Genomic DNA, 12,675 nt, shown 5'->3' on the forward strand with positions numbered 1-12,675 from the left:
GCGCACCATGTAAGACATGTCTGCTGCATGTATCTATGTAGCGCACCATGTAAGACGTGTCTGCTGCATGTATCTATGTAGCGCACCATGTAAGACGTGTCTGCTACATGTATCTATGTAGTGCACCATGTAAGACGTGTCTGCTGCATGAATCTATGTAGCGCACCACGTAAGACGTGTCTGCTGCATGTATCTATGTAGCGCACCATGTAAGACGTGTCTGCTGCATGTATCTATGTAGCGCACCACGTAAGACGTGTCTGCTGCATGTATCTATGTAGCGCACCATGTAAGACGTGTCTGCTACATGTATCTATGTAGTGCACCATGTAAGACGTGTCTGCTGCATGTATCTATGTAGCGCACCATGTAAGACGTGTCTGCTGCATGTATCTATGTAGCGCACCATGTAAGACGTGTCTGCTACATGTATCTATGTAGTGCACCATGTAAGACGTGTCTGCTGCATGTATCTATGTAGTGCACCATGTAAGACGTGTCTGCTGCATGTATCTATGTAGCGCACCATGTAAGACGTGTCTGCTGCATGAATCTATGTAGCGCACCACGTAAGACGTGTCTGCTGCATGTATCTATGTAGCGCACCATGTAAGACGTGTCTGCTGCATGTATCTATGTAGCGCACCATGTAAGACGTGTCTGCTGCATGTATCTATGTAGCGCACCATGTAAGACGTGTCTGCTGCATGTATCTATGTAGCGCACCATGTAAGACGTGTCTGCTGCATGTATCTATGTAGCGCACCATGTAAGACGTGTCTGCTACATGTATCTATGTAGCGCACCATGTAAGACGTGTCTGCTGCATGTATCTATGTAGCGCACTATGTAAGACGTGTCTGCTGCATGTATCTATGTAGCGCACCATGTAAGACGTGTCTGCTACATGTATCTATGTAGTGCACCATGTAAGACGTGTCTGCTGCATGTATCTATGTAGCGCACTATGTAAGACGTGTCTGCTGCATGTATCTATGTAGCGCACCATGTAAGACGTGTCTGCTACATGTATCTATGTAGTGCACCATGTAAGACGTGTCTGCTGCATGTATCTATGTAGCGCACCATGTAAGACGTGTCTGCTGCATGTATCTATGTAGTGCACCATGTAAGACGTGTCTGCTACATGTATCTATGTAGCGCACCACGTAAGACGTGTCTGCTGCATGTATCTATGTAGCGCACCATGTAAGACGTGTCTGCTGCATGTATCTATGTAGCGCACCACGTAAGACGTGTCTGCTGCATGTATCTATGTAGCGCACCATGTAAGACGTGTCTGCTGCATGTATCTATGTAGCGCACCATGTAAGACGTGTCTGCTGCATGTATCTATGTAGCGCACCATGTAAGACGTGTCTGCTACATGTATCTATGTAGCGCACTATGTAAGACGTGTCTGCTGCATGTATCTATGTAGCGCACTATGTAAGACGTGTCTGCTGCATGTATCTATGTAGCGCACCATGTAAGACGTGTCTGCTGCATGTATCTATGTAGCGCACCACGTAAGACGTGTCTGCTGCATGTATCTATGTAGCGCACCACGTAAGACGTGTCTGCTGCATGTATCTATGTAGCGCACCACGTAAGACGTGTCTGCTACATGTATCTATGTAGCGCACCATGTAAGACGTGTCTGCTGCATGTATCTATGTAGCGCACTATGTAAGACGTGTCTGCTGCATGTATCTATGCAGCGCACCATGTAAGACGTGTCTGCTACATGTATCTATGTAGTGCACCATGTAAGACGTGTCTGCTGCATGTATCTATGTAGCGCACCACGTAAGACGTGTCTGCTGCATGTATCTATGTAGCGCACCACGTAAGACGTGTCTGCTACATGTATCTATGTAGCGCACCATGTAAGACGTGTCTGCTGCATGTATCTATGTAGCGCACTATGTAAGACGTGTCTGCTGCATGTATCTATGTAGTGCACCATGTAAGACGTGTCTGCTACATGTATCTATGCAGCGCACTATGTAAGACGTGTCTGCTGCATGTATCTATGTAGCGCACTATGTAAGACGTGTCTGCTACATGTATCTATGTAGCGCACCACGTAAGACGTGTCTGCTACATGTATCTCTTTAGCGCACCATGTAAGACGTGTCTGCTGCATGTATCTATGTAGCGCACCACGTAAGACGTGTCTGCTACATGTATCTATGTAGCGCACCATGTAAGACGTGTCTGCTACATGTATCTATGTAGCGCACCATGTAAGACGTGTCTGCTGCATGTATCTATGGTGATAACCATCCTGCCTACTGCCCATTGGCCGTACCCTGTCTGTCTGAGCTCCATGTACTCTACAAAACACCATTTTACCGTTTATCTTTTATCCTTTATTTATACAGCTCTCTTCATATTACACCGCGCTGTACAGAGGAAATCACATTCATATCATCCACTATTTGTTTTTCCCATCAGTAGATTTTCCTTCCGTAGTGAGTGTTATAAGACATCGCTGTGTCATCCATCTTGTAACAGGGCAGAGGCTGCCTCCAGAGCTCTGGGAGCTGTTATATGAGACCACAGAATATCCGCTCTGACCACATGAAGTGAGAATTACAGACACTAATGTTTCCCGGCTGTCAGGGCTGAAAGAACCTCCCAACGTGTTACAGGTGTCTGTGTAAATATCCCAGGACACAGGCAGACGGTAACTCATCCTCTAATCGCAGAACCTGTATATTGATATAAGGACTGCAAACGTATACAATCTACAAAGCTGAGAAAAGTATTTATAAGATTAAAACCCTAACGCATCTCAGGATGGCTTCAAGCACCGATCGTACATAGACCCCTAACTGGAGGGAAGAAGGGTCACAGAAAATGTGAGGACAAACTACTTCACAGAAAGGGTAGTGGATAAGTGGAATAGCCTCCATCAGAGGTGGTAGAGGCTGATACAGTAGAACAATGTAAACATGCTTGAGATAGACATAAGGATTTCCTTACAAAGAACTAAGGATCAAATAGGGTTTGCGGTTACCATAGGTTTAACACGGCCAGACTAGATGGGCCAAGCGGTTCTGATCTGCCATCAAATTCTATGTTTCTAGGTTTGTAGACTGCACATGTGCAGTGTATCATTAACCATCGCTTCTGACCGCAGCGGCAGTGGAGAGTGCAACGTGAAGCCCCTACTCTATCGCACGGTCGGGGGACTCGCAGTGCATTACAAAGAAGGTCATTGTTAGTAAATGCAACACAACACTATGACCACAACACTATGACCCAGCGATACATAATGATCGCTGGACACTTCACAGACATAGTATATAGAGCCGTAGATTAAGAGTCGTCCTTCTGCTACAATGTAAGAATAAGCTGGAGTTGGAGCTTTGCAGAGAGTGCAGTCTATGGTACACGCCATGAGACACGAGTGACATAATAATTAATCACCCCATTTCGCATTTGGATGCAGAATTTCTAACATGTCTCCAGTAGAAGAGCCCCCACTTATTCCCTTATTATACCCCAAGTACACCACACAGCAAAATGACACCATTGTCGCACCAACTCTGACGATAGACTATAAATGCGGATAATGCAAAGTGGCGAATGCGAAACTTAAAGATTCTACTCGCACATCTGCTGCGACAATTTGTGTGAAATTCTGCAGTAACCTCACTTATCTTCACACAGCGTAGAAGGGCCACCCCAAGACCACTTACAGTCTAAATTCTCTAACACACACACAGACTAGGATCAATTTTGATAGCAGCTAATTAACCTACTAGTATGTTTTTAGAGTGTGGGAGGAAACCGGAGCACCTGGAGGAAACCCACGCAAACATGGGGAGAACATACAAACTCCACACAGATAATGCCATGGTCGGGAATTGAATTCATGACCCCAGTGCTGTAAGGCAGATGTGCTAACCACTGAGCCACCATGCTGCCCGATATATCAATGTTATGCTACAAAAGCATTATACATATCTGTACTGGATACAGTGCAGTCAGGCAGGATATATATATATATATATATATATATATATATATATATATATATATATATATATATATATAAAATGCACTATGATCTGTGGATCATATATATACTGTGCAGTGTCTGCATGAAGAACAATGCTTCACAATAGGCACCTGTCTCTCTCGTCACCCAGGGGCGACCTTTTTATGTCCCCGACCTTCCCTGCTGACTGCAGATCATCCAGATCCAGACAGAAAGTGGAGATATTCCAGGGATAGACCCAGGTTGTAAAGAATTGTCCCTGGAAATCACAAGGAATGTCCTTCACTGACAGACCGACCAACACTGCAGCACAATACAGATTTGTATGTAAATTAGACACAATTCTCGCTCTGTGCTTCCTCTCTGGACAACATGAGGTTAATGTTTGTTACAGAAGAAGATTTAGAATGCAGAATTCTCAGACTATAACTATGTTTAGCGTCAGTTATAATGTACCAAGCACACAGCTTTTAACGTGCACAGCGCTTACATTACACCCACACAGAGTGAGATCACAGCATTAATCTAAGCATTACATTAATATATTACTATAGTATTTTACCCGATGAAATAACAGGTAAGACACAATGTACCATTATCTAAAGATACTGTTTACAAATTAATAAAACTGAATAAAATGAAATTTGTGAAACCCTTCACACAGTCATTACTGGGCGACACACGCCAAGACCTCTATAGTCACAACACGCATGTCACGTGTCTTTTCATTTAGGTGTATGCCCCTAGTATGTGTATGCTTATTCCCTGCACACATAGACACGTTACACCCCTTCTAGTTTACACAAGTAACCAACATGCCTGGGGCTGGCAACTCTTACACATATGAAGACAGAAGAGGATACGGAGAGGGAGCAGTAGGGATCGTGCACTTGACGGTCTATTAACTAATAGCTTTGTCCTATTATTATTGCTATTATTATTAACTTTCTTTATATATTGCAGCATATTCCGCAGTGTGCACCATTCCTATCACTTTCATTTATTTATTTTTGGATTTGTAAGCTATCGTGTCACATTAATTCAGGACTGTATTACTAAAATCTTCACTTCTTACGATCACAGAAACTTAAACAGTATTGTGAAAAGCAGAGAGGACACCTCAAGCCCTGACTGTCCGGATCAGATCCGAACAGGTGACAATTTTATCTATAGTGGCTCTCAATGTGGAGACAGAACAGGTGTGTTTTCATACCTTGAGATCCTCCCCGTAGAACTGGACCATGGAGACGTCAGCCACCAGGAGAACTTCCACAAATCTCTCTGAAGACACAAACCTCCTCTGACGGCTCTGGTGGACCTTGGCTGCTCCTCCCATAGTCTCTGTGTTGGGTTTTTCATATTTTTTCGTTTCGAAGGTCTGAGGATCTCGGTCATCCTTAGTTTCTTGGAAGGAAATGCTTCTCCAGACAATGCCAGGTAGGCTCCTTTGATTCTCTTTCCCATGTCTATTTCTCCTGTTCTGTCTGTGAGTTTCAGCTGGATTGTCCTGCTGATCCCTATAGTTATCCTCTTTTCCCCAGTTTTGGGGGATAATTCCATGTTTGGCTCCAGTTTTGCCGCCCAGTCCCCAGGTATCTGCATTATGAGCTTTGAATACAAGGTGCTGACCAAGTGTCCCCCGACCCAGCAATTTCTTCACCGGTTGGATGACATATCTATCCCAACCTTTCAGGAAAGAACCCTGAACTCCTTTGCACAAACTAAAAGCAGCTAATGGTTCTTGGCTGGAATAAAAACAGTTCTTCAGGCCAGCCATGCCTTCCTCGTTGGCACCATCTCTGCCTATGTGTTCAATCTGCAGTCCTGGTACAAGGAAAGCTTCATCAGGAGTCAGGCGGAACTCTATCTCTTCCCCTAAGGCAGTAAACCTCAAGGTCACCTTTCCATCAGCACCAGGAAGCAGTTCTGGCACCGTGATTTCTTCCTTAGGTAATGCATGGATGCCAATGAGCCAAAGTACAAACATCAGCCAAGAACCCTGCAGGCATTGGAGACTCATAGTAATAATAGGCTAAATAATGTAATAGACGGGAAGGTAGGTCTATCAATACTTGTCAGCTACAATGCAGGGACTTAAAGATGGTTTTCTGCCAAATGAAAATATCATGAAATGGGTATTATGCAATATAGAAATAATCATATAATTGAAATCTGCAGTGTCTCTAGCAAAGCAAAAGAGACACAAAAATCTGAAAACTTGCCAATTTCTCCCTAAAACTTCTACATATGTTAATCATTTACAAAATCCCAACAAAAACCTTCTAGAACGTCATACAAAACATATTAATCAATGTGACAAAATGTGTCATGCAGCTTAAATGCTCAGTGTGTCAGATGCAGACAATCCATCCCATGGTGGGCTGTAGAGAGATGAGAGGGGTCTCCACTGACAGCAGCAGTCAGATGGGAATAGGGACAGAGGTGTTTGATCAGAGGGATCCTCCAGTATCTGAAACTCTCAGCCCCCCTTCCTCTGCTTCCCTTCTATTCCCAGAAATAGTTGAAGCACCAAAGCTGGTTGGGAGAGATCCCAGTATATATACACACACTCTGCTCTCTCCACCCCCTAAGAGGTTTATTTTTGATCTTTAGCTACACTTGTCCCTCCCTCCTCTGCTCCTTGTCCTACAGGAGAAGGAGGAGAGACATGAAGGCAAAAAAAGAGGATCATTGAGTAATTTAACCCTTCCTCTGACCTGCCAAGTCTTGAGCAAGTTGCGTTTCCCAGAGATAGCTGTGGGTCAGGCAGCAATGTATGGAAAGAGATTGTACCTTGCAGGTAAAACACCTCTCTGCAGCAGGTAACTGAAGTGGGCTTCACAGACTCCTGATGCAGGGTGCACCCCTTTCAGCTAAACATTATCCATTAACTTGAGTGCTGGGACCATAAGGCACTTCAGATCCATTACTGGCAGCATAGGAACAATATGTAGAAGTAAAAAGGATCTGTTGTCTTACATGCAAGGGTTAATGTGCTGATAATGGAACACTGCAATGAATTGTACAGGAATCAATGAGTTGTAGATTTGTCTGGCTGCAAAGGTATCTGCACTTCTATAACTTGTTCCCAGGGACCAAGTACCCTTCCAAATAGACAATGATTACCAGCCCACGGTACTGCCTCGCATGCTGCAGGGTGACAGGGGATAGTTAACCCATGAGTTGCCGGAGCAGGACTCCCAGTCCAAGTCACTGACACTCTTACAGCAGGGAGACTGGATACTTAACTGTTAGTTTACCACACCAGGATTCCCAGACCATGTAATTGCTCCATTGCAACTGGGTTTAATTGAAATAGTTATCACATAGTTTGTCAGGAAACCAGTAATACCATGTTACTGACTTTAGGGTGGCAGGGGATAATTAACCTTAGAGTTGCCTGGAACTGAACTGCCAGCTCATATCACTGATACTGTTACATAGAGCATGAGCTTCTCATGGTCAGCAATCTAAAATACAGCGTTACCGGGTCTTCTTCCCAAGAACAATGGCAGGTTCATAACCCACAAATGTTATTAATATACATGTATCAGAAGGTAAACGTGAATGTACTGAGGGGCACAGGACCTGCCAGCTTTACCAGCCCATAATCAACAGTGAGATCACTGGTACCCCCATTATCTCCTCGGAGACCAGCAGTGCCAGCCTCAATAAGTAACTCTTACCCCATTATCTCCCCGGAGACCAGCAGTGCCAGCCTTGGTCATTGACTCTTTCCCGATTATCTCTCCGGAGACCAGCAGTGCCAGCCTCGATAAGCAACTGCTACCCCATTAGCTCTCCAGAGAACAGCAGTGCCAGCCTTGATAAGTAACTCTTACCCCATTATCTCCCCAGAGACCAGCAGTACCAGCCTCGATAAGTAACTCTTACCCCATTATCTCCCCGTAGACCAGCAGTACCAGCCTTGATAAGTAACTATTACTTCATTATCTCCCCAGAGACCAGCAGTGCCACCCTCGATAAATAACTCTTACCCCATTATCTCCCAAGAGAACAGCAGTGCCAGCCTCGATAAGTAACTCTTACCCCATTATCTCCTCAGAGACCAGCAGTGCCAGCCTTGATAAGTAACTGTTACCCCATTATCTCTCCATAGACCAGCGGTGCCAGCCTCAATAAGTAACTCTTACCCCATTATCTCCCCGGAGACCAGCAGTGCCAGCCTCGATAAGTAACTCTTACCCCATTATCTCCCCGGAGACCAGCAGTGCCAGCCTTGGTCATTGACTCTTTCCCGATTATCTCTCCGGAGACCAGCAGTGCCAGCCTCGATAAGCAACTGCTACCCCATTAGCTCTCCAGAGAACAGCAGTGCCAGCCTTGATAAGTAACTCTTACCCCATTATCTCCCTGCAGACCAACAGTGCCAGTCTCTATAAGTAACTGTTACCCCATTATCACCCCAGAGACCAGCAGTGCCAGCCTTGATAAGTAACTGTTACCCCATTAACTCCCTGCAAACCAGCAGTGCCAGCCTCGATAAGTAACTCTTACCCCATTATCTCCCCAGAGACCAGCAGTGCCAGCCTCGATAAGTAACTGTTACCCCATTATCTCCCCAGAGACCAGCAGTACCAGCCTCGATAAGTAACTGTTACCCCATTATCTCCCCGCAGACCAGCAGTACCAGCCTCGATAAGTAACTCTTACCCCATTATCTCCCTGCAGACCAGCAGTGCCAGTCTCGATAAGTAACTGTTACCCCATTATCACCCCAGAGACCAGCAGTGCCAGCCTTGATAAGTAACTGTTACCCCATTAACTCCCTGCAAACCAGCAGTGCCAGCCTCGATAAGTAACTCTTACCCCATTATCTCCCCAGAGACCAGCAGTGCCAGCCTCGATAAGTAACTCTTACCCCATTATCTCTCTGCAGACCAGCAGTACTAGCCTCCATAAGTAACTGTTACCCCATTATCTCTCCGGAGATCAGCAGTGCCAGCCTTGGTCATTAACTCTTACCCCATTATCTCTCCGGAGACCAGCAGTGCCAGCCTCGATAAGCAACTGCTACCCCATTATCTCTCCAGAGAACAGCAGTGCCAGCCTCGATCAATAACTCTTACCCCATTATCTCCCCGCAGACCAGCAGTGCCAGCCTTGATAAGTAACTGTTACACCATTAACTCCCTGCAAACCAGCAGTGCCAGCCTCGATAAGTAACTCTTACCCCATTATCTCCCCAGAGACCAGCAGTGCCAGCCTTGATAAGTAACTCTTACCCCATTATCTCTCTGCAGACCAGCAGTACCAGCCTCGATAAGTAACTCTTACCCCATTATCTCCCCGTAGACCAGCAGTACCAGCCTTGATAAGTAACTATTACTTCATTATCTCCCCAGAGACCAGCAGTGCCACCCTCGATAAATAACTCTTACCCCATTATCTCCCAAGAGAACAGCAGTGCCAGCCTCGATAAGTAACTCTTACCCCATTATCTCCTCAGAGACCAGCAGTGCCAGCCTTGATAAGTAACTGTTACCCCATTATCTCTCCATAGACCAGCGGTGCCAGCCTCGATAAGTAACTTTTACCCCATTATCTCCCCGCAGACCAGAAGTGCCAGCCTCGATAAGTAACTGTTACCCCATTATCTCCCCAGAAACCAGCAGTGCCAGCCTCGATAAGTAACTCTTACCCCATTATCACCCCAGAGACCAGCAGTGCCAGTCTCGATAAGTAACTGTTACCCCATTATCTACCCGCAGACCAGCAGTACCAGCCTTGTTAAGTAACTGTTACCCCATTAACTCCCCGGAGACCAGCAGTGCCAGCCTCGATAAGTAACTCTTACACCATTATCTCTCCAGAGACCAGCAGTGCCAGCCTTGATAAGTAACTCTTACCCCATTATCTCCCTGCAGACCAGCAGTACCAGCCTTGATAAGTAACTTACCCCATTATTTCCCCGGAGACCAGCAGTGCCAGCCTCGATAAGTAACTCTTACCCCATTATCACCCCAGAGACCAGCAGTGCCAGTCTCGATAAGTAACTGTTACCCCATTATCTCCCCGCAGACCAGCAGTACCAGCCTTGTTAAGTAACTGTTACCCCATTAACTCCCCGGAGACCAGCAGTACCAGCCTCGATAAGTAACTCTTACACCATTATCTCTCCAGAGACCAGCAGTGCCAGCCTTGATAAGTAACTCTTACCCCATTATCTCCCAAGAGACCAGCAGTGCCAGCCTTGATAAGTAACTCTTACCCCATTATCTCCCTGCAGACCGGCAGTGCCAGCCTTGATAAGTAACTGTTACCCCATTATCTCCCCAGAGACCAGCGGTGCCAGCCTCGATAAGTAACTCTTACCCCATTATCTCTCCAGAGACCAGCGGTGCCAGCCTCGATAAGTAACTCTTACCCCATTATCTCTCCAGAGACCAGCGGTGCCAGCCTCGATAAGTAACTCTTACCCCATTATCTCCCCGGAGACCAGCAGTGCCAGCCTTGTTAAGTAACTCTTATCCCATTATTTCCCTGAAGACCAGCAATGCCAGCCTCGATAAGTAACTGTTATCCCATTATCTCCCCATAGACCAGCAGTGCCAGCCTTGTTAAGTAACTGTTACCCCATTATCTCCCTGCAGACCAGCCTCGATAAGTAACTGTTACCCAATTATCTCCCCGCAGACCAGCAGTGCCAGCCTCGATAAGTAACTGTTACCCCATTATCTCCCCGCAGACCAGCAGTGCCAGCCTCGATAAGTAACTCTTACCTCATTATCTCCCCGGAGACCAGCAGTACCAGCCTCGATAAGTAACTCTTACCCCATTATCTCCCCGGAGACCAGCAGTACCAGCCTCGATAAGTAACTGTTACCCCATTATCTCCCTGCAGACCAGCAGTACCAGCCTTGGCCATTGCCTCTTCTACCATGACCTGCCAGGAAACCAGTAATGTCAGCCATGTACCTACAGCACCAGATTACCTTCAAGCCATCAACTGCCAGCCCAGGTCAGTGGAAGTAATTTACAAAGTGCAAAACGTTGTTTGCACAGCACAATATCATCTCAAATATAGATGTAGCTGTAATAATGGCAGAAATATGTAATATGAAGAAGTCATAATGCTCAGAAACTCTTGGATGCCAGTGACATTGCCCAGTAAGTAATATAAAAAGATGCCCTTCTATAGTAAAGTCAATAAGATACCTGTTTATAGTATTATTGCCATTTCTAGCAGTGATGCCCGAGAAGAAGACCCTAGTCTCTCTCTCTCTCTCTCTGTCTGTCTGTCTGTGTGTATGTTAGGGAATTTAGACTGTAAGCTCCAATGGGGCAGGGACTGATGTGAGTGAGTTCTCTGTACAGCGCTGCGGAATCAGTGGTGCTATATAAATAAATGATGATGATGATCAGTAACAGTTATGCGTACAAAGATAGTGGTACTGCCCTGTAAGATACCCATCAAGACAATAATGCCATGTTAGATGCCTTTTAGTAGCATTTACCCCAATAAGAAGCCCATTAATTGCCCAGACATGATCCATACCACGTTAATGCTGCCCATGGAGACTGCTTCTCCCCTGGCGTATCCTGGGTCAGCTGAGTGTGTAGTGGAACTGTTGGCGTATAACAGAACTGCCTGGTGATCTCTGAATCGACCTGTTGGATGATTCCTTCATGTATAATAAGAACAGGCGACATTTATTAACCAGGTCCCTTATTCGGACTGTCCAGTGTGTATTTTATTAATTGTATCCATAAGCTCTTACACCGCAATCCTTTATATACAAATGATGCAGATTATTGCGTTTTTAATATATCTAAAATGTTATATATGAAATAAATGAGAATTCTGTTTGCATATAAGCATCTGAATAATGCTTGTTCTTCCTTTGTTTTGTTGTGTAATGTATATTAGTGTGTTAGGTACTCTCACAATAATAAGCAGTCTATTCCTATCCAGGTCCTTTTAGTGTTAATTATTCTTAATATTTATTACTTGAGCATCAGTGTTTATTCAAATCATTTTCTACATGTAACTGTATATGGGGACATGCAGGTCAGCTGTATATACTGTACACATTATATGACGGACATATTGTGCATGCTATGTCATATATCCTTCCTACCACAACATACATGTTACTCTCCGCTTCTCCTTCTCACTGAATGTACAAGTACGTCTCCTATCCCTGTATCATGCCCCATGCTGAGCACGTTTGTCTTGTATGTTCTGTTGTTTGCTTTCACATCTACCAGCTGGCGGAGTACTTAAGGGGTGCACAACCTTTTTGGTTGGGGGGCCACATTGGGAGATTTGACTCATTTGAAGGGGCTGCAATAACTTGTTAACTTACTTGAAAATGTAAAATATGTAAAATTTACTACAGGAGAAGAAGCAGAAATGCCATAACTCTCTCTCAGCATTGTGAAACTCCCTGTGTGGTAGAAGTATGGGGGGGGGGGGTGGCCATGTGACATAGGGGACCACATTTGGCCCCCCCTCCCCTCTGTAATGCTTTTTTAACTCCACCACTCACCTGTAGCAAATATCCAGTTCTGACCTCCCCTGTGGCACATGTCCAGAGCGGTCTGCATGATCATCATCAGTCCACTTGTCAGGTCTCGCTGGGAGGAAAGCTCTAGTGATGGAGGCTTGTAAGGGTTTTATATTCATTTTTAGCATTGTT

At 45.2% G+C, this 12,675-nt stretch overlaps 1 protein-coding gene across 1 annotated transcript in view; it reads right to left on the reverse strand.

The window, feature by feature from the left end:
• ADAMTS8 (ADAM metallopeptidase with thrombospondin type 1 motif 8) overlaps positions 1 to 6,552 on the reverse strand; it is a 37,470-nt gene extending 30,918 nt beyond the window's left edge. Inside the window, exon 1 of the mRNA XM_075190565.1 lies at positions 5,226 to 6,552. Coding sequence (XP_075046666.1) covers positions 5,226 to 6,032 — 807 coding nt within the window. The 5' untranslated portion in view covers positions 6,033 to 6,552. The remainder of the gene's footprint in view (positions 1 to 5,225) is intronic.
• Positions 6,553 to 12,675: the final 6,123 nt, after the last annotated feature.

Source organism: Mixophyes fleayi, chromosome 11, assembly GCF_038048845.1.
Source record: "Mixophyes fleayi isolate aMixFle1 chromosome 11, aMixFle1.hap1, whole genome shotgun sequence".
Taxonomy (NCBI): Eukaryota; Metazoa; Chordata; class Amphibia; order Anura; family Limnodynastidae; genus Mixophyes; species Mixophyes fleayi.